The 23,690-nt window shown below is 34.8% G+C and overlaps 2 protein-coding genes across 2 annotated transcripts; both read left to right on the forward strand.

The window, feature by feature from the left end:
* The first annotated feature begins 1,696 nt into the window (after window positions 1–1,696).
* LOC111883867 (uncharacterized) lies at window positions 1,697–3,089 on the forward strand. Its single transcript, XM_023880195.3, has 2 exons — window positions 1,697–2,078; window positions 2,661–3,089. Exons 1-2 carry the CDS (start codon window positions 1,815–1,817, stop codon window positions 2,838–2,840), a joined length of 444 nt encoding a protein of 147 aa, XP_023735963.1. The 5' UTR covers window positions 1,697–1,814; the 3' UTR covers window positions 2,841–3,089.
* A 4,591-nt stretch (window positions 3,090–7,680) lies between these two features.
* On the forward strand, window positions 7,681–8,916 carry LOC111883866 (uncharacterized). The gene has a single exon (XM_023880194.2). The coding sequence runs from the start codon at window positions 8,001–8,003 to the stop codon at window positions 8,730–8,732; it is 732 nt and encodes a 243-aa protein (XP_023735962.1). The 5' UTR covers window positions 7,681–8,000; the 3' UTR covers window positions 8,733–8,916.
* Window positions 8,917–23,690: the final 14,774 nt, after the last annotated feature.

Genomic DNA, 23,690 nt, shown 5'->3' on the forward strand with positions numbered 1-23,690 from the left:
TCCAAATAGTAAATGAGTTAAAATGATTTTTATTTTTTAATTAATACTTTTATTTAATATAAAATATAAAATATATTATTAATCAATTTATAAATTTCGGTTTTTTCGGTTCGGTTTGGTTCAAACTTCATGTGACCGAAACTCGAACCAAAAACCAAATTCACAATTCGGTTTGGTCTCAAACCAAACCGAAAACCGAATTTAAATATCGTTCGGTCTGAATTCGATTTTGATTCGATTTGGTTTTTTGGTGTTTCAGTTTCGGACCAAATAATTCTCACCCCTAGTTGCAAGTTCTAACAACGACATCAGTGTCCTTGATCAATCACCAATATTTAATAATCTTTTGCCATGAAAGGCATCGAATGTTCCTTTCATAATGAATAAAAATGAATTTAAGTTTGGGTATTATCTTACAGATGGAATATATCTAGCATATTCCACATTCGTGAAGGCGTTTCGACACCCATTAGAACCAAGAGACAAATTTTTCAAGAGAATACAAGAAAGAACACGTAAGGATGTGGAACATGCTTTTGGAGTTCTAAAGACAAAATGACACATAGTTGAATACACGACACGAGCATATTAGTTAGAAAGTCTACGAAATATTATATATGAATTTATCATAATACATTACATTGTGATTGAAGATAAATGATGAAATATTGTGGAGTATTCGGATACGGACGGAACCCAGACACGTATAATTTCAATCAGGTATAACCTGATATTTACATAGAGTCGTTGATATTCAAGACATATGAATACACAAGCAATTTCAAAAGACTTGACAGATTATATATACGATGGTAATCAAGATGAATAATTCAGAAAAAAAAATGGATTTTTTTTTTTTTGTTTTTAAATGTTATTTGTTTTTTGTTGTAATGCTTTCTTTAAAAATTTAAATGTTACGCTTAATTAAAAAAATTAGGTTTATTTAAATAACATGTTTTATTAAATTAATTTTGTTTTTTATAAGTATTAAAAAATAAATCAAGGAAGAAAAGAAAAAATAAATGATGACATATAAATTAGTGGATGTTATAACATGTTGCTTATATCCTTTATAACACCATGGGTGACATTGGATGTGATGTGACATTTTTTTGGTGTACTAACATGTATTAACATGTTGCACACACATAATACCTTAGAGTTGTTGGTGTGGGCAACGCTCACTCACGTTTTCGTGACCTGACATCAGAAAACGAAGTTACCATGACCCAAACACAACACCGCCCTCCCATTTTTGTGTGTTATGTTATTTCCCATGATGATTGTAACTAAAGGCAACGACACAATTTGAGAGTAAGGTCTTCTTTCTTTGGCTGATCATGACGGCGTGTTCATTGACAAACACCATCCCCACAATGACGTTGAGGGCATCGTCTTTTCTTCTTTTTGATGTGGCAACGTTATCACCGTTGCCCATACCGAATAGTCTTAGATTAAGAGCAAATGATATCAATAATTGTGTTTTCTCTTAATCTCTTTCACTTTTTTTCTACTAAAAAACTAAAAAATACATTTCTTTTCTCTTTCATTTTCACTTTCGTCCACTTTTCTTCTTATAAACAACTAAAAAAACAATGTAATATGACTAAAATCTTTAAAATAAATTCGAGAAAAGGTGTAAAATTTAATCTATTTTCGTAATTATCCCTATATTTTTACAATTTTGTTGTGCGAGTCCCCACTAAAAATGTTGAATTAGGATTTAGGTGAGATTCAAAGGCGGTGGTGGCAAGTAGCCTGGCGCTGCTATCTCCGGCTGGTTCTACACAAAAACCCTTAGATAACGACAAGATATGGCGGCGATTTGCACCTTCGTGCATCCTTTCTCACCTTCTATGATTTCGAAACCACCTTCTACACCATCACTAGTTGTAGTGACCTCCAGATTGTCTTCATCGTCGTTCACTTCTCCTTCATCTTCATATTCGTCATTGGTTACGACGTTTCCAAGACGCTCTCTTGGTCGGAGGATGAAGGCGGGATCGACTGCAATGATTGTTTGTATGGCCCCCGACGAAGAGAAATTGACTCGCCGTAACCCTCTCGATTTTCCAGTGGTAAGTCTCTACTTTTCTTCTCTGTTCGTAATTTATGTAGACATTTTCAATCGGGTCTCTAGGGTTCTAAGTTCTAACTAACTGATGCTATGTTCTACCTAATATATGTGGTAAGTAAGCTCTTCAGTTGATTAATTTGTTGATTAGTAAACGTAATTGTTTTGCTAATTATAGAGCAAATCATCGAATTCTGTCCTATCTATTATGATATCGGGGAATTTTGCATCTGTAAACCTTATCAACTCAAGCTCTGATTAGTAAGTCTTCAATTTAGGCTTTGTATAGGCCATGTTTTTACCAATTATATGCAACACTTGCTTGCAAGATGACTAATTGACTTGTAAACCGAGTTTCCGATCAATATTAGACTAGAGTGCTATTCATACATTTTTCATGACTTCATCATCTAGAGTTGAAATCAGGTTTTAGGGTTTTTTCAGTACATAGTCAACTCGTTTCTCAGAAAGTCCAGATCTTGACATGGTTGGAGGGTGTTTAGAGACTGTCATGTCAATTTGTTTACAGTGTTATTTACTGTGTCAAAAGTAGAAATGATTGAGGAATTTGTGGTATGTGGTGTAGGAATGGGAGAGACCTAAACCAGGTAGAAGGCCGGATATATTTCCTCAATTCAGTCCGATGAAAACACCATTACCACCCCCATCACCATATGACCCTCCACCAGAAGATGAAGAAGAAGAAGATGAAGATAACAAAGAAGAGGAAGAGGATCCTGATAAACAAGAACCAGAAAATCCCTAGTCCCTCATTTTGTTAAACATTTAGGGAGAATTTTGATGATGATATTGAGGACTTATAAATGAAGTTAGAGTATTTAATGAGAGCTATATGTTGTATTGGATATAGTGTTGAATGAATAAATGAGACGAAAGTGTGTTATTTTGAAGTGTCTTATGCAAAGATTCAATATCAAGTACATGTATTTTACAATGAATAATGAATCTCTGTTTAATTTGTTATTTTTATATAAGGATAAATTTTATAGGTGTATGAAGTAAGTGTAGTGGTATTATTGAAAAAATTGACGATAAATAAATCTCTAAAACAACTAAAATTTGATATAATTTTGTATTGTGGCAAGTTTAATTTGCTAAAACAAATCATAACAAATAAAAGTGGTCCATACATTTTTTTTTGTCAATCCTCACTGTATTGACATTGAAATATCATTGTTAACCCAAAAAAGTAATTAAAATATAATGGTTTTTATGTATTTTATTTTTTAGAAAAGTAATATATTTTGGTTTTCAATTAAAAAATCACAAAAATGTTAAAAATATGATGTAAATTAAAATTACAATATTTTCAGTTTTTCCCATAGCAAGTTTGCGTAATGCTAAATATTTTTAACAAAATTTGTACTTTCCTAAAATTGGTTCCTCTGTTGGAGACAACTTTTAGACATTTTTTCTTGTTTTTATACCAAAAGTAAATTTTGAAATATTCCTCAAAGTAACGCTTCACTTTGTATTACGATTTTTTTTCTTTTAAGTTTTAACGGATAAGTGGATAACACAACTAAATTCTAAATAAAATACGTTAATTAAATTTTGTAAAATTAAACTTACTCTATTTTCGTGAATATAATAATTTATTGCATTAAATATAATAATTTGTATGGCAAATCATCATGTGAGAAGTACAGCAAGTTTTTCTATGTTTTTTTAATCAAATAACAAGCATAAAAACATGACCATAATAATATAGGAGCAATTCCTAAGGAAGACATAACAAAAAATAATAATAATAAAGGATTTTGTCAAATATTATAAGAAAAACTAATCATTAAAAGGTTGAATTGCAAAAATTGAACAGTATTAGGTGATGTGATAATGTACATATGCATAACTATTTATTAAAAAAAAAAAAAACGTTGCACTGTAATAATGCATACTAGTACTGTACCAATACTGCTCCCTCCTCCGGTTGGTCCCAAGATAACTGAATTGGCCCTGTTCTTCAATCCTTTTTCAGGAACTGCTTTTTACGACAGGGAGGGATTCAACGATAAAAGTTACAAAACCACTTCCAATCGGAATGACCGTTTTGACCTTTGATCATAAGAGTATCTTTACATTTTTTATTTTTCTTCTTTTTAACATGATATCTTATATCATTTGGATTCATGTAAAATCTCTCTTTTATATAAAATTTGAAATATAGTTTTGTTGGTATTCTTCAAATGAACATATTTTTATAACACATTAAATTTCTACTTTTAACCATAATGCTCGAAAAGTTTAAATTTTTGAATGTCAGAACTAAAATGTAGTGGTTCTCGATATATAATCCTTGAATTTTTTATGTTTTAGTTTTTATTTTGTATTTTCACCGAAAAAAAGTTTTCCGAGACCTATCCCAATTCCCAAAACTCGCATCTTCTACAATAGGCATCAAAAAATCTTCAATTAATGACAGTGAGGTAAGTTTTCAACTATTTATTCATGTAAAACGTATTATAAATACATATGGTCAACGAAATTGCTAGAAAAAACACTTTTGAACACAAAAAACATGTTCTTAATTCTCATGATGATTTTTCCGAACATCTTTTTCGTGTTCGATTTTTTATTTTTATTTTTTAACTTTTGTTATATGGATTTCTATTGGATAGCCTTCGTAGTGCACGATTAAGTATATGAACCTAGTAGAAAACCTATTTTCCATGGATATTGTGTTTTTATCATGTCCGAAAACTAAGAACATGTTCAAAAAGGTTTTCGATAACTTTGAGCATGTTCGCAACTCATTGGTTAGGATTTCTTGTAATCTTGTTTATGGAAAATTGACATTCGAAATTCCGAAAAAGGAAATTTTCAAGGTGGACAATAGCTTAATTTTTTTCTTTGTTGTTTTACAGCATCAGATTGTATATGACACACATTTTACATGTAAATGCTCCATAGTACACAAATCTAGTGCACGATTTTTTTTACTTCTTTACAAAATTAATATTTAGGAAAACATGTTTCGACTATTGGCTCGAACTAGAGCCGAATCCACTTCTTGTTCATCATGTCCCCATGAGGTCCTCCCTTATCCACCACTGCCCAACCAATATAATCTTAGGGATAATGACTTGAAAGGGTAACGAACTTTCGACTTTTGTCACATTTAGTCACTAAACTTTTTTTCGTTATCTATTTGCCATTAAACTATTGAAACTGTTCACATTTTACCCTTATGACCGGCAATAGCCGGTCATAAGGGTAAAATGTGAACAGTTTCAATAGTTCAATGGCAAATAGATAATGAAAAAAAGTTTAGTGACTAAATATGAACAAAATCGAAAGTTCATTTCTCTCTAAAAAGTTCAATGACTAAATGTGAACAAACTTTCTCTTGTATTATGTTTTAGCAAATTATTTATTTTTGTTAAATTGTAGCAACATTTGTTGATGAAGAAATCTATGAAATAAAAAAAAAAAACAGAACCCTCAAAATATATTTAAAAAAAACAAACAAAAAACCAAAACCGAAATAAAAAACCAATGGTTTGACATTTTCCAAAATAAAAAATCAAAATTTCTTATCTGATTTTGGTTTTACAAAAAAATAAACCATTCTCACTGATGTGAATTATGACCATTAGTTTGACATGCGGAATTTGTGACATCCCATGAATATGTAGTTACAACATCGTCTGAACTCGTAATTCATAGTAAGGGGTTAGAGTATCATCGCATGAATACGTAGTTACAACATCGTCTGAACTCGTAATTCATCACCTACAGGTTATGGGCCTGCTGGTGTTTCCACTGGGTTGTCTAGAATAGTCCATGGTTGCGATCTATACTTTGGTAGATGACTACATCACCACATTGTCGGTTAAGGTTATGGTATCTCCTTTCATCCTACATCACATATTCATCATCATCTATTTACCTAATTATCATCACCTTTCTATCATCACCTATCTCTCATCATTTTATTTCATCACACACCAACTATTTCATCTACCCATGTTTCATCCGCAACATATTTGTATATATAAAATAAATATACCGTTTAAATCTTTTAAAACATGTATAAAATCGTTCATCCAGCATAGACAACAAGTATTCAAATAATATGCACATATAGCACGTAATTTATATAAAATACTTCATATCTATGTGTAAGATGAAGATAACTATATATACCATAAAAATCCCATAAATGCTTCCTAGCTTCGAACCCCAAGGTTTACTCTACTAAAGCTTCATATTCTCGGCTCTCTGGACCTAGAAGGGTCCAGATCTATCACACCAAAAAGCTCAAGATAGCTCTTCCTTTCACTCTACACACTCAAGCTCGCTAGGGTTCTCACTTATGGGAAAGGTAGTCGCAATTGAAGGCCATAAGTGCCTTTAAATATGGCTCGGGCCCAAAGATTTAGGGTTTCTACCAACAACGCGGACTCGTCGAGTCGCCTCACCGACTCATCGAGTCCATTCATTAATCCGAGTCATCAGTCGCGACCTTACTCAACGAGTTGAGACGTCAACTCGTCGAGTCTCTCTTCCTAACTCAAAAGAAAAATACTTAAATTATGATACCTGGAAATCCGGATGTTACATTTTGTTTTTTTATTTCATAGATTTCTTCATCAACAAGTGTTGCTACAATTAAACAAAAATAAATAACTTGCTAAAACATAATACAATAGGAAGTTTGTTCACATTTAGTCATTGAACTTTTTAGAGGGAAATGAACTTTCGATTTTGTTCACATTTAGTCACTAAACTTTTTTTCGTTATCTATTTGCCACTAAACTATTGAAATTGTTCACATTTTACCCTTATGACCGGTAACAGCCGGTCATAAGGGTAAAATATGAACAGTTTCAATAGTTCAATGGCAAATAGATAACGAAAAAAAGTTTAGTGATTAAATGTGACAAAAATCGAAAATTCGTTACCCTTTCAAGTCATTATCCCTATATCTTATCTAGGGTAGATGGTCCTAAACTCATATATATGGGCCTACTCAATTTTGTTTACATGGTGAATATAATACTAGTCTCTAATTTCTAGAGAAGGTATTCAAATGAAATAACCATATTGATTTAGGAGAAGGGAATTCTTCTTTACAAAACAAGATTAATGTTTTTGCCACAAAAAAGATTATTCTCAAGATCATTCCAAGTGAAATAACCATTTTGACATTCTTTGTGGAAAGAATACCCCTTACATTTCTTATTTTTATTTTATAAAGTGATATTCATATCTTTTAGATTCATTTAAATCTTCTCCTTTAAAAAATTAACTTTAGGTTGAAATTTCTTTTTCGGGAAAGTAGTTAGTGCCTTTACCACAAAGAATCAAAGATCGACAGACAAAACCACTCCCAAATGTAATGACCATTTTGACCTTCTTAATGAAAAGGGTTTCACGTACTTTTTTTTTTTTTTTTTGTGATTTTCACCAAGTCTCGTGACATCAATATGACAATATCTTTTGGGTTCATGCAACGAATCAAAGAAAATTTCCCCACCAAAGAGATCAAACGACAAAAACCTTTTCAAGTGAAATGACCATTTTGACCTTCTTTGTCAAAAGGGTACACCCTTCACATTTCTTTATTAAGTTCTGGTAGGTAACGTTATGTCAATAGGTTATGATTATGCTTCTTAAATCGTGATTCATACAAAATGTTCATTTTGTTATTTTTGTACAATCTACACAAATTTCTTCTTTCTTATAACTTATAAGATATCATCATGAAATTTTCACAAAAACGTCTGAATAATCCAACTGTATTCGCCTCAACAATCCCCGTAACCTTAAAAGAATCAAGATTCCTTCTCTGGGTTCACCCCACCACCATTTTCCCGCCAAAACCTTGAGTCTGCCATTTATTACCACAGTGGTCAGTGGTGATATTCCCCATTCTCACATTCTTTCACATAGAGTGTGAAAAATGATGATGGGTGCATCCAATTTGATGATGGGGTTAACCCTGGTGCTTGTGGTCTGTCTTGCTGTGGTTCTTGGTTTGGTGCTGGTTCTGTTAGCTGAGCTCTACTGCTCCATCCTCCTCCGCCGCCGTCAACTTCAACAAACCACCACCGCCGCACCTCTAACCATAGTAGACAACAACAACAACAACTCATCTTCTCCTCCTCCTAGTTCTGCTCTTCCATCGTTAAGCGATATCTACTCACAAGGGGTCCTTGCAGCTCCAAGAAGCATCCTTTACCCTTCACTCGCCGGCGACGACTTAGAGAAGCAGCAAGAGCTACCTCAACCGCCGGAAAATCAAGAAAATAACCAAGATGGGTATATTCGGAAAGGTTGTTCTGGGAACTCCGGTCGTATAGAGAAGGATTTGGTTTACATTTCGAACCCTATGTTTGATGATGAGAATGGACGTCGGAGCAAGGCGGGGAATACTCCATTTGAGACGCCGGACACGTCGCCTTCGCGGCTGGAGTCAGAGGGGTCGTCTGGTGATGATGAACGGGATGAAATAACGTCTTTGAAGGTGGTGGTGACGCCGCCGATAACGCCGATGAAGAAGCTTCCCGCTGAGGTGAAGTCGGTGGCGTCGGTTAAAGATGATGATGCTGGTCGTGGTGGCGATTTGAATAGCAACAATGGAGCTTCGTCGTCTTCCTCTTCGGGAACTCCTTGCACTTCTCTGTCGTGGTGAACTATTCGAGGGGTTAATTTTTTTTTTTTTTACATAACTGCATTTGTAATTTAGTTTGCTACTAACCAATGAAAAAACTTAAAAAATTAACCTAGTTTAATAATTTTTGTATTTTTAGAATTACAATGGTTAGTTTATAACAATATTGGAGTTAAAAAATTATGAAGTGGCATTAAATTTACTATATTATTGTGGCATTATGACATTACTTCATTATAACTTTTTACTGTTTGAGTCTCTTTTTTTGTTTTTCTTGTAAAGGGTATCTTTGCTAGTATTTTTTCTATATAAAATATAAAAAAAAAAAAAAGCATTGGTTTCCATGACACCACTTCCAGAAGAGAAACACCAATCAGTGCATAGATTTTTTGGGCCAATAACCTAAGCCACGCCTCTCTTATTTCGAAGCCTTCATTATATATATAGTAGTAAATTATAGAAAACGACAAAACGTCTTGTCGTTATAAAAAGCAGCATTTTTAGTCTAAAAATACAATTTGTGGCTAAACTTGTGGAGGGTAAACTTCCCGGCGGTATACGATGTGGATGGAATTGTTGGTGGCAAACATCGTCCACCGGCGGCTATTTTCGTAGACAATGGTGAACGGCATATATTTTAAACTGAAATTGTTGGAGGCACAACTTCTCAGTTGGCCGTTGAAAGGGTTAAAAATACTTACAAAAAATTGTTTTTAGCAAAATTGTTCGAGACATCCTTTTAAGTAGCCGTCTTTAAATTTAATGTTATGGTTTTATTTTATTAATGTTATGAAATGTTTATTATTTTTAAATAAAGCATGCAAAATGTTAGAGGTATTGGATGGCACCACACCATAATGTAGGCATAAAATGACAAATAAAGGTGCTATATTTTTAGCCTTACGAGTTACATCATTAACCTTAAGTATGTTTGTTACGTTTGTGATTTTTCTTTCTTGGTTAATATAAGGGGTGAATTCACCAAAGAGTCCGCCTTTTAAAAAATATATATATATTAGGATTTTTGTGATTTAACGACTACAAAATGTTTTCTTATTTAGATATTATTCTGTTTCTAAAACATTAAATATAAATGCATTGAATTGTCTCATGGATAACCTCAATGAGCACCATTATTGGCAAATTCTATTCATCCATCGATAAAATGTTGATGGCATCTAGTATCTTGGTAGCCTATGATCCAACATTTTATATAAATATTGGTAGCACAAATTTTTGTTCAAAGTCAAACATTTTATATGATTTTCATGTCTACCATAACACAATTTCTATGACTCAGACGTCAACCAATCCTATAATGCAACATAATTGATTTGTTCTTACAACAATACTCGCGATATAGATTTTTGAAGACCCGACCAAAAGAAAAGTCTATCAAAACGCCATATTGGTTATGAATGTTACTTCTCAAATGTCTCTGATACATTCCTTTAGCCTCATTGGAAACTAGGTATACAATGTGATACTCTTTATCATGCCTATACATAATGTTATAGTCAGAGTCAGGTGGTTTTCGTCCATAGTAACCTTTATGAACATTGAGCGTAAATAGTCATCTTTAAGAGGGCCACTACATATGAAGATCATTGGTAGCATGCAAGTGAGGATTGTTTGAATCTCTCTCTATTATATATATATATATATATCAATTGTAAAAAATTAATAACCGAAATAAACAGTTAATATTCGTTATCATGATTCAATGAACTCATTTTCTAATATTGAACGACATCATTACGAAATATTGGTTGTAAAAAGACGGTGGTTAACATAAGACATATATTGCAACTATTATGAAATATGTATCCATAATGTACAAATACATACTATAATGTACGAAGATAGTCTGAAGTGTATGTATGAGATGTCCGAGATGGCGAGATGTATGATGTTATTCCGGAGTTTGACTACGTTAATCCGAAATGTATGTCGTCAGATTATAAAACAACTTTAGGTTAGGTCACACCAAACTCACATCAACTCCGAAAAGGAACTAAATACTCCTCAGAATAGGGTGTTATGGAGAAAATGATTATTGTTAAAAAAAATTCTAATGAAAGATGTTATTTTTGTTAAAAATGTCATTTATAAATAAAAATAAACATGTATTGTAACGTTATAATACATTGTTAAATTAACATGGGATGAATATATAAATCCGTTGGTAAATTGGAAATGTTCATCGGATACTAAATTGAGGAGTATAATTATATGTAAATACTAGGAAAATGCACCGTGTATTGTCTTTGTCTACCTGGACAATAAGGACAACTCTTGTAAGTTGTAACAACTTTCAACCCTTTTGTGCACTTCTCAAATAAATACAAACATTTTTTTGCTGTAAAATATAGTTTTAAGTGGTAGACTAGAAACCTAAAAATAAACATTTAAAAGTTAAATTGATAAGTTTTTGTCATTTAATACATAAATAATCGGGTAAGAACTCCAAATATAATAAAAACTATAAAGACAAATTTTAGTTGTTTGTTCGTAAAACTAATGATTGAGATTTAACATTTAAAAAAGGTGATATTAATGTAATTATTACCAAAGATAGGTGAAATTCCAGCAAAGGTAGAAAATGTAAGGGTAGAATATGTACTTCACGTCTACATCCAAAAACTATTGGATCTTGCCTCTTAGGCTATCCAAAACGTACACGTGAAAACCTATGTGGCAGTCCAAAGGATGCGTGAACAACGTCCTAATGTTTGGTAGTTTTGTTGTGGAGTCTATGAAAACGAACGAAGACAATTAATAGGAAGCAAACAATAGCATCTGACACTCTCTTTCTCTTTCTTCTTTTTCCACCTTTCACTACCAATCCACCGGTGAACACCATTTCTACAATCTAGTGATTGGTTATGGAATGGTAAAATACCGTGCCTCATCTTCATCACAATTCACGCGTGATGATTCCCCTTAGCCTTAGGCTAAACAGTGAGGAAGATACAAACCTCGACGACATCCGATGTGGCTAAAAGTGATGAGCGACTAGGGTTGGTTCATAGGTTTTTAATATCGGGGGGAGATAACAATTTTATACCCTTATATATGTACCATACGATAAACAAAACATAAAAAATTATAAAAACAAAAATATAGTAAATTTTATAGTTAAATAAAAATTAGTGTTTACACTATCTTTTATATCATTTTATCAATTTAGTGTAAAGTATAGTGTTAATGATAGAACATGGTCTAAAGATGTAAGAAAATAGACGAAGGTATGTAAGAAAAGAAAGGAAGATGGTTGTGACATCCTCAAATTCATGTTCATTTTAAAAAAATTATTTATGCTTATTTTAAAATCAAAGTATCATTTTTGAAGAATATCATTGCGTAATTTGTCCCAAAAAATATGATAAATATATTATCAAATCAATTCTGAAGAAATGTATTTTATTTATATTAAAACATTGGGATGTCATCGTCAATACAAAAACATAAGTATAAATAGACATTACATTCATTTATACTAATAATTTGCATCTCCTTTAATCTCTTAGTGTAATGTATCTTCGCATCGATACATGTGATACAAATAAACTGAGTGGGTCAGGTTGAGAAATCTGGTGAGTATATAGGGTTTTCAACCCACAATAATATAATTATTATGTTTAATCATCAAACAATTAATCCAATTTCTCATCCTCATTATCTTCTTTATTCTTAAAGATCTACCCTAAGCATCATATATTCATCAGTTATTTATTCCTACGGATTGTCCTACAGAATATGCATGAAATCCATCACTGCCAGAGTTTATCCAACAGAAACTAAGTCCATAACTGTCGATGTTATCTATTAGGCACAACTGCCAATGTTCATTTGTAAAAAACTAAGTCCATATGTGTCAGGGTTTTTAGAGTACATCTGGTGAACACGTCGTTCATAAACACCTACAGGTTGCGAGCCTCCTAACGTTCCATTGGACTGTCTAGAATAGTCTGTGGTCGTCATTTATACTCTTCTAGATGGTTGGATCATCAGTAAAGTCAAGGCTTTCTCATCATCTTTCACCTCTCATTATATATATATATATATATATATATATATATATATATATATATATATATATAATCTTTCATCTCTCATCATTCATCTACCCATCTTTACCCAATATATTTATAGGTATAAAAATACATATACAGTTTAAATCACGTAAAACTTGTATAAATCGTTCATCTAGCATAGATATTAGGAACACAGATAATAAGCACATATAACATGTATTAATATTAAATATTTCATGTATATGTGTAAGATGAAAGTAACTATGCACTCGCTTGTTAAAGTGACGATTTGAAATTCGAACAGCGCTTCGCTTCTAGCAATTGCCTTTTCCGTTGACGTAACCTAGTATTATTATCACTAAGTTTTAGTCTAATAATTATTGCGACTAATTATTAGTCGAGATTTATCATTAACTCAAAGTCTACTTTCATGATCTATGAAGTAAGGAACAACCAGGTAGGATCATATTGTAGGTAGGGTCCGTTTGGTATACGTAGTATACTATTTGGAAATTCCATTTTAAACACCTCACTAAATCACAGCCTAGACATCATCCCCGTAAGTAGATAAATCAGTATAACAACTTGAAATCACTGATAAATCTTTTTTATATGTTGATAATAATGACAATGAACTTAAACATAAGTTACACTTAAAGTATAGTAAGCATAACTCACTTACAAGGGGTTTAGCGAGAAATTGGACTCTGCGCGGGCAGAACTTTCGAGCCGAAAGCTCTTCTTCTCGAGGACATTTGGCGATGTGGGACTCGCTACTAACACCTAGGAGGTGCTAGGGAAAGGCTTAGATGGTGTTTGGGAGAGTAGGGGAAGAGGTGTGGAGAAATGAGTGAAAATGCCACTTATTTATAGGTTGCCAACAACCCTATACGTGGGGCATACACAAGGGTACGTTGGGCGTACTCAGTGTAACGCCCATGTTTCTAGGCTAAACATTAATATAATGATGTAATAGTTACGGTCAACAAGTGTAATATATTTTGAAGTAGTGAAGAGGAATTATTATAATGATGTAATAGTTAGGGCGTACTCACGATTTCCAGCCTATAAATAGAGGCACAAATCTATCATTTTCTTCACACCAAAACCATTATTTCTCTCTCAAATACCCCCTTAGCCCCTCCCCTTCCATAACACATCCCAAGTGTTAGAGGCAATTCCCGGAGTGCCAGAAGGCTTCGAGAAGAAGAGCTTTCGGCTCAGAAGTTCACCCCCTGCAGAGCCCGACTCCTACCTAACGTCCTTGTAAGTAAGTTATGCTTACCCTTCTTTAAGTATAACTTATGTTTAAGCTCATTATCGTTATTATGAACCTATAAACAAGATTTATCAATGATTTAAAGTCGTTATACTGATTGAACTCTTTACAGGAGAGATGTTTAGAATGGTCACGCTGGGTTTGGTTGTTGGATTTCAGAAAAGCTATATGTCGAAATGGTCCTGTCTCCCAAATGTCCTGCCTGGCTGATCCTTACTTGATAGATCATGACGTAGACTCTGAGTTAATGATGAATCTATACTAATAGTAAGTTGTAATAAATATTAGACTAAAACTAGTTATAATGATACTATGTTTCGACAAAAGAAAGTAAAATTGTTAAAAGCGAAGTGCTGCCCGAATTACGAGTCATCACTTTAACAAGTGAGTGCATAGTTACTTTCCTCTTACACATAGATATGAAATATTTAATATAAATTGTGTGCTATGTGTGCATATTATCTATGTCACACCCCCAAACCAGGATGACAGAAACATCTAGGGGTAGATGACTTTCATGAACAGTATCACAACATAATGTGCAATACTGAATCAAAGCAAACACAACCATCATAAATATAATTGAGAATGTTACATTGTTTCCAAGTATTGTATGTTTCAAACCAATTACATTATGATGACAAAAAAATAGATAGTATGGCGCCCTAACGTCCCATCCTCAAAAACCTTGTGGTTACCTGTTTAACAATTCCCTGAGAATGCAAGTAGTTTTGAAAAGTGTCAACAATTAAGTTGGTGAGTTCATAAGAGTTTTTGTATGTGAAAAATTCGTAACTTTTTCCTCGTAAAAATGATAGTGGATGTTTCTAGAAAATCCAATATTTTATTAATAATGACTTGTAGTCTTAAAAACCTTAGGACCAAAAATGTATAAGTATTTCTATACTTAAAAATAACATTATGTAGTTTTATTCTTATATAAAATCATTAGAACGCGTGTTCCCCGTAAACCAAATGTATTGTTGATTTCCCATGTGAGTTATCACAACCATACTAAAACCATAGTGGCCCGCTACGACATTGTTCAGGCGTCGGAATGTTAAACAATTGTCACCCCAGACCTGCCGGTCTAGCTGTAGCTAGCAGCTTAGGTGCGTGATTGTCAGTCCCGTATAGATCTATATACAAGTGTCACACTCTCTTACCGAGATTCTGATTATAATTCAGGACTTTAGTGTGTACTCTGGTACGTACGGTGAAGACTATGTCTCACATAATTGTATCAACAAGTTTACGAATGGTGTACTCAAAACCCTTTGTAAGTAAAAATATCACATTTCCATAGTATTTACCTAGTGTAAAATAATTATACTTTTATATAATTATTTGTTTTGTCTCAAAACGTTAAAATAGTGCTAATGACCCATAAACTATACTCACTACAGTTTATCTTAAATGTTTTTTTGTGTCCACACACACGCATATATATATATATATATATATATATATATATATATATATATATATATATATATATATATATAATGTTTAGATGTTCATAAAAAACATATATTATAAATCTAACACAAGTATATGAAATTTTTGTATGATAAAGTCGGTTTTCTGGTTTTGGCCTTTTTACGTCGCCAAACAGTAAATATTAAGTTATAAACTTTGTAAAGTCTATTTTTACCTTTTCATGGAGGTTAAGTCAAGCTAACCTTATATTTTTAAAACAACATATTTTTGGTCAAATCTCACAAAAATGGTACCATAGCCTAGTCATGACCATTTTTGCTAGAAAACTCATATAGTGTTCATAAAAAAACATAGTTTTTATAGTTTTGTTTTTAGGACATCTTCTTAAGAACCTAGAGTTTGTTTATACTTATTTTTTGTAGCTTTTCATTTTAATCAAACTTACCACACAAAAATTCTCATAATACTAGGTAAAAACATTATTTAATGCAAATAATACTTTTACACAACATAAAGACGAAGCATGCATAACAACTTGTGTTATTATACAAGTTCATTTGTATTACCCCCCCTAAAAACTTGGATAAAACGAAAATGAGAGGTATGAACTCACATTGAGTGTGTTTCTTGGTGGATAAAGAGATGAAGATGAATGTTTTCAAGTTTAGAACACTTGAAGTCACTTGAAGATCAAATTATGTAACACCCGTAGATCCGGGCTAGTGAATTTAGAGACGATAAGCGTCAAAAATGAATTTTTGATGAAAGATTATTTAGAATGAATAATCTTGACTAAGTTATAGTATATGTTACAAGGTTTCTGTGCATATAAAGAACGCCGAAATCTGAGTTATAACGAAGAAGTTATGACATGTCGAAGTTTCGCGGCAGAACCGGCACGACGCTGAATGACGTAAAAAGTGAATTTACTTTAGAGTGATATTTAGCCTTAGCAATCTAAACGAAAGTCGTAGAGTTCGTTAAACCATGAGCGTGCATAAAAAGAACGTTCAAATCTGACTTCGTATGAGGATGTTATGATTTTTCGAAGTTTCGACTTAGCAGTATGCAGCCCGAATACTCGATTTGAGATCGAGCGGTTTTTAGCCAAAACAATCTAAATGAGAATCGAAGGTCTCGTTAATAGTAGTAAAACGATAAAAAGATTGGCGAAAACGGACGTCGGATGAAGAAGTTATGAATTTATAGCGGAGTTTTCCTGTCCCGGCCTACTAAAAATAAATAATAAAAATAAAGTTAAAATTAGCCGACGGAGTCTAAACTAAAGTTGTAGATCGTAGTCTCACCTATGCGTGGATATAAAGAACGTCAAAAACGGAGTTCGTATGAGGAAGATATGAATTTTTGAAGTTTATTAAATATTTTCGATATTTAATTTAATATATGTTAACCGATATTATCCATGGGGGGAGTCAGCGACCCTATCGTCATTACGCCCAACGTAATTTCATATTACGCCCAGCGTAATTTGAACTTCCAGTCCCTATAAAAGGGTGTCGAGGGCAACCGACTTCTTTGCTCATTTCTTCCCTTTTTCTCGCGTTTTTGCATCGTTTTTCGTGCAAGAATTATCCCGAAGCCCCGAAGATCCCGAAAAGTGCAATTCCCGAGCCGAAGCTCTGCCTGCGAGGAGTCCGGTTTTTGTGAAGATCTTCCAGATCTGCGAAAGAATACTACTTCTACAAGTCGTAGTGCTGTCCGATCATCTTTTGATCAAGTGAGTGTGTAGTTACTTTCTTCTAACACATAAATATTAAGTATTTGCTATAAAATACGTGCTATGTGTATAATATAAAGTTGTTTATATGTGTGGGTGTATAGTCCCTTTCATAAACACGGGTATAATACAAGTATTGTTTGAATGTATTAAGTATATGTTTGTGTGAACGTGTGGTTACTATCTTCTAACACATAAATATGAAATATTTGTTATAAAATACGTGCTATGTGTTTATATATTGTTGTTTATTTGAGATGAGTGTGGAATGGATGTTTTATATAGTTTTAAATGAGTTAAACTGTATATGTATTTTATATCTACAAATATGTTGGGTAGAACATGGATAGATGAGATAGTTGGAATGTGATAAATGATGAGGTATGAAAGATGCGCTTAAGAATAATATCGGTAGATGCACCAAGTAGTGAATGTCGTAATCCTGACAGATGCGCTTATAGGATAATGTCAGCAGATGCGCCAAATAGAGAATGTCATAATACTAGCAGATGCTCTTATAGGATAATCCTGGCAGATGCGCTTATAGGATAATGTCGGCAGATGCGCCTAATAGAGAATGTCATAAACCTGGCAGTCGCACCTCATAGTGTATGACATAATCGTGGCAGAGGCGCTTAAAGGATGATGTTGGTAGATGCGCCTTATGTAGCAATAGATTTTGTGCTAATTCCTAAGGTCAATCGTAGGAATGAATGAATGAAGGGTAGTTGAATTCTTAGGGTAAAATCCTAAGAAATAAAGAAGATAATGGGGATGGATAATTGAGTTGATTGTTTGATGGTTAAATATAATAATTATATTATTGTGGGTTGAAAACCCTATATGCTCACCAGGCTCCCAAGCCTGACCCACTCAGTTTTCTTTGTATCACAGGTATCGATACGAAGATATATTTCACGGAGAGATTAAAGGAGATGTAAAATCGTTAGTGTAAATAATGTAAGTTTCGTTTATGCTTATGTGTCTGTATCGGAACATGACATCCCGAGATTTTGTTATATAATGAAAATACATTTCTTTACAGAAATGCTTTGATAATTTTTATCATATTTTGTTTTGGGAACAAATTCCACAACTGTTTTCTTTAAAAGATTACTCTGATTTTAAAAACAAAGCATAAACAAATCGGTCTTTTCTGGCCGAGAAATTAGGGATGTCACAGTTGGTATCAGAGCATTAGTTTAAGCGAACTAGGAATTTGTAGGAAATTTGTAGACTTAAACTTAGAATGCTAAGTAATGATTGTGAGGAGTGTGTCTAAAATATGTTAGGTAGTACACCTAAATTGACACGAGCACTAGTTTATTTTTAGGAATGATGCCTAAAATGCTTTTATGTGCTAATTGTTTTGTGTGATAGCTAAATTGATGCGATTATTTGTTAGGATCTATGGTATTTTGCTGACCGGATCTGGAAACCTTATGTGTGCAGGATTCTAAGCGTACGTCTACGAATTTAGAACTAGCATGTAAACGTTTCGGAGTGATAAGGATGATTTGAATATCTATCGTGAATAAGGATCTAATTTCACCTTATTCGGTATATAGATAAAAAATGATGAGAACAAGAAGTGGAGTTGGAAATAATGATGAAAACAAGAATCAACCACCAGCGATTGAGCAAATACATGTCGTAGCAGCAGCACCTGAGCCGATAACAATGGCTGGTGTACAATTGATGATTCAGACGATGTTGGATCGTCAGATGAATGAAACGAGACGTCTGCTTCGACAGAATCGTGAAGAACTGTCAATTCAAGTGGAAGAGCCTGAATTAAATGAAGGGCACTCGGAAGGAGGAAACTTCAGTGGATCTGTTGGTCAAGCCAACCCACCGATAGTTAGGCAAAACAACCATAATGGAAGGAATGATGGAATGGGATGCAAGTATAAGGATTTTATGAATTGCAAACCATCGACCTTCACTGGAAAGGAGGATCCGATCGGAGTTATGGATTGGGTATCGGAAATGGAGCTAGCCTTCATGACGTGTGGTTGCAGAGACAAGTTGCAGACCACTTTCACAGTACGTCAGTTCAGGGGTGGGGCTGTTTGTTGGTGGAACACTATGGGGAAGATCCTAATCCCTAATGAGCCACTGCAACTGACCTAGGCAGAGTTCTTGGTGCAATTCAAGCGCAAGTTCTGCTTGGCCCAAAACCTGCTAGAGTTGGAGAACAAATTTCTGATATTGAAGAAAGGCATCATGTCAGTGGATGAATACACTAATGCCTTCACAGACAAGATGGAGTTTGCTTTGCGCATCGTCCCAGACGAACTGACAAAAGTCAACCAGTACGCAAAGGGACTCCCTTGGGAGTATGCGGTGCCAGTGCGTCAGGCACCTACTCTAGAGGCAGTTATTTGGGCTGCCAAGTCTGTTGAGAATATGATCAAGGGGAGGACTGACAGTAATGTTGAAGTTGGCGAGAAGAGAAAGTTAGAAGGAACTTCAGGTTCTAATGAGAAAAGAAAATTCTCGAAGTCTGGAGGAGGAGGAAGGGATGAGGCAAGGTGGTGCGATAAGTGCAAGAAGAAGCACTCAGGAAAATGTGGGGCAGAGGTGACATGTTTCAAGTGTGGAAAGCATGGGCACTACGTCGATGAATGTATTTTCAACAAAAAGGTGTGTTACAAATGTAACGAAGAGGGGCACTTCAAGCAAGACTGCCCAAGGAAAAATCAAGCAGCAAGGCTAGAGGCGCCGCCAAAGCTAAAGGCAAGAGCATTTCAAATGATCCTTGATGAAGTAGATGGCAATGCAAGGAATCAGGAATAAGGATCTTATATCTAAAGATCAAGTAATAAAGTAGCGATATGAAAAGTATCATGTATGTAGCCTATTAGAGGCATAGTATAAGGTGAACTTGAACTTTTGTGTAATCGTTTCAAGGAATTAATATAAACCCTAGTTTTGCTAACTGATGTGTTGAATGATTGTCTGATTTTCTTGTATGGTGACTTGGTCGACTGCGGGACAATACTTGGGACGAGTATGAGTAGGTGTGAAAGGTAGTAGATGCATATACTACCGGAAGCACAGGACTCGCACTTGGATCAGGGAAAGTCACAAGGTTACCAAGAAGCAAGTAATTGATTCCGTTTTATTCTGGTATGTCATTACCATTATTTCGGTAGTGACTAGTAAGGTGGTTGTTATTCCGACCCTAGTGGTCACATTCAAATTGAGTCCGACTACGACGGGTTTGTTACGTGGTTCATAGAACCAATTTCGAGGTAGCATTTGACTCAAGTCAGAAGATTGAAATTAATACGATCGTTTGCATGGCGCTCGTTTTTAAGGAAGCTTGTAGCTAGAAACGCTACATGTAAAAATGTGATTATATCACATTAAAATGTGAAGGAAGGTATATTCCATTATGGAATTTAACTTTAAAAAGACCGAGTCTAAGCGTCGCATCGTGCGATGAGAGGTCAGTAGAGCACGACCCATCGGTCTGTTACAATAGATAAAGGAAAGTATTTATCCTGAGAAGAAGAAGGATTCCATAATAAGGACTTATTTGGTAACTCAAAGGTTACAATTGAAAAGTACGACATGGTACGATAAGCAGATGCAAGATTGGGCATCTTCTACGGTCAAGAAAGCCATAGAGTTAAATACTCTTTCGAGGAATCGTAGAAGTTACGGTTATTACCTAGGACGAATAAATAACGTGTGGAATCATTATGCAAGTTCTATTTTCGTTGATGATTCCGGAATGTAATCATCCTAAGGGGGAGATAATTGTAACACCCGTAGATCCGGGCTAGTGAATTTAGAAACGATAGGCATCAAAAATGAATTTTTTTTATGAAAGATTATTTAGAATGAATAATCTTAACTAAGTTATAGTATATGTTACAAGGTTTTTGTGCATATAAAGAACGCCGAAATCCGAGTTATAACGAAGAAGTTATGACATGTCGCGGCAGAACCGGCACGACGCTGAATGACGTAAAAAGTGAATTTACGTTAGAGTGATATTTAGCCTTAGCAATCTAAACGAAAGTCTTAGAGTTTGTTAAACCATGAGCGTGCATAAAAAGAATGTCCAAATCTGACTTCGTATGAGGATGTTATGATTTTTCGAAGTTTCGACTTAGCAGTATGCAGCCCGAATACTCGATTTGAGATCGAGCGGTTTTTAGCCAAAACAATCTAAATGAGAATCGAAGGTCTCATGAATAGTAGTAAAACGATAAAAAGATAGGCAAAAACGGACGTCGGATGAAGAAGTTATGAATTTATAACGGAGTTTTCCTGTCCCGGCCTACTAAAAATAAATAATAAAAATAAAGTCAAAATTAGCCGACGGAGTCTAAACGAAAGTTGTAGATCGTAGTCTCACCTACGCTTGGATATAAAGAACGTTGAAAACGGAGTTCGTATGAGGAAGATATGAAGTTTTAAAGTTTATTAAATATTTTCGATATTTAATTTAATATATGTTAATCGATATTATCCATGGGGGGGAGTCAGCGACCCTATCGTCATTACGCCCAGCGTAATTTCATATTACGCCCAGAATAATTCGAACTTCCAGCCCCTATAAAAGGGTGTCGAGGGCAACCGACTTCTTTGCTCATTTCTTCCCTTTTTCACCAACCTGGAATTCCAAGGGTTTGTATCGTTTATCCACATAACTCTTTTGTCGATCCCGAGAAGCCTTTAGTTGTTCGCAGATCTGAACAATCTTTTCTGTCATTTCCCATATGATCTCAGGGCCGGTAAGAGTGTTGATAGGCACTTGTCCTCTAGATAGCTGAGTGTCACCCACCTCAGCCCAACATAGAGGTGATCTGCACTTGCGCCCATAGAGGGCCTCAAATGGAGCAACTTTATTGCTAGAATGATAATTGTTGTTGTATGAGAACTCGATGAGTGATAAGTGGGTATCCCAATCTTTACAGAATTCCATCACATAATCTCTCAACATATCTTCCAGCTTTTGCATAGTCCTCTCGCTTTTCCCGTCGGTTTGTGGGTGATAGGCTGTACTCATGTCAAGCCTAGTTCCCAAATACTTTTGTAGTGATTGCCAAAATCGTAAGGTAAACCTGATATCTCTGTCAGAGATAGTGGAGATCGGCACACCATGTAATCATACAATCTCCTTGATGTACGTCCTTGTTAGGGGTGTAAACGAGCTGAGCCGAGCCCGAGCCTAACCAAGCTCGAGCTCGACTCGTTTAATTTTGAGGAAGCTCGAGCTCGAGCTCGATTCGAACCTTAAAATGAAGCTCGAGCTCGGCTCATGAACAAGTTAGTGGGCTCGCGAGCCTAATCGAGCCTATATATATATATATATATATATATATATATATATATATATATATATATATATATATATATATATATAGGCTCGTTTAGGCTCGCGAGCCCACTAATTGAAGCTCAGCTCAAGCCCATTTAATAAACGAGCCTCATATTTAGGCTCGAGCTTGGCTCGGGCTCGTTTAATTCGATCTCGAGTCGAGCTTTTAACGAGTCGTTCCCGAGTAGCTCGGCTCACTTACACCCCTAGTCCTTGTTAGTTTCTCCATTTTGTCTGTCTCCTTTATTGGCAGGAAGTGCGCAAATTTGGTTAACCTATCGACAATTACCCATATGGTGTCATGCCTACCATTTGTCTTGGGAAATTTAGTTATGAAGTCCATGGTTATCCGCTCCCACTTCCACTCGGGTATATTTGGTTGTTGTAGCAAACCCGAGGGCTTTTGGTATTCTACTTTGACCTTGGCACAAATCAAGCACTTGCCCACGAAAGTAGCGATTCTTGCCTTAATGTTTGGCCACCAATATAGTTTCTTGAGGTCTAGATACATCTTATCTGACCCGGGATGAACGGAGGACTTTGTCTTGTGAGCTTCGTTCATGATAATGTCGATGTATCTGCTGAATCTCGGTGTCTATATTCGATTCATGAGGTAACGAGCTCCGTCATCCTTGACCTTAAGGTTTTTATCCATTCCCCGAAGGCTTCACTTGCGACATTCTCAAGTTTCAAGCCTTCAAGTTGCGCCTCCTTGATCCGAGTAAACTGATGTGAATGGATAGTCATTGTTAACGATTTTACTCGGCGGCCCGGGTACTCCTTTTGACTTAGGGCATCTGTTACCATGTTGGCCTTGTATGGATGATAATGAATTTCGCATTCGTAATCATTTAGTAGCTCTAGCCATCGTCCTTGCCTCATATTGAGTTCTTTTTTTATTGAGGATGTGTTGGAGACTCTTATGGTCGGTGAAGATCGTACACTTGGTACCATAAAGGTAGTGTCTCCAGATCTTTAAGGCAAACAATATTGCCACTAATTCAAGGTCGTGTATGGTGTAGTTGACCTCGTGAGTCTTGAGTTGTATCAAGGCATAGGCAATGGCCTTTCCCCGTTGCATGAATACGCAACCTAGACCTTGTTTGGATGCATCACAGTATACCACAAAGTATTCCGTTCCTTCTGT

The sequence above is a fragment of the Lactuca sativa genome, chromosome 7 (genome assembly GCF_002870075.4).
Source record: "Lactuca sativa cultivar Salinas chromosome 7, Lsat_Salinas_v11, whole genome shotgun sequence".
NCBI lineage: Eukaryota > Viridiplantae > Streptophyta > Magnoliopsida > Asterales > Asteraceae > Lactuca > Lactuca sativa.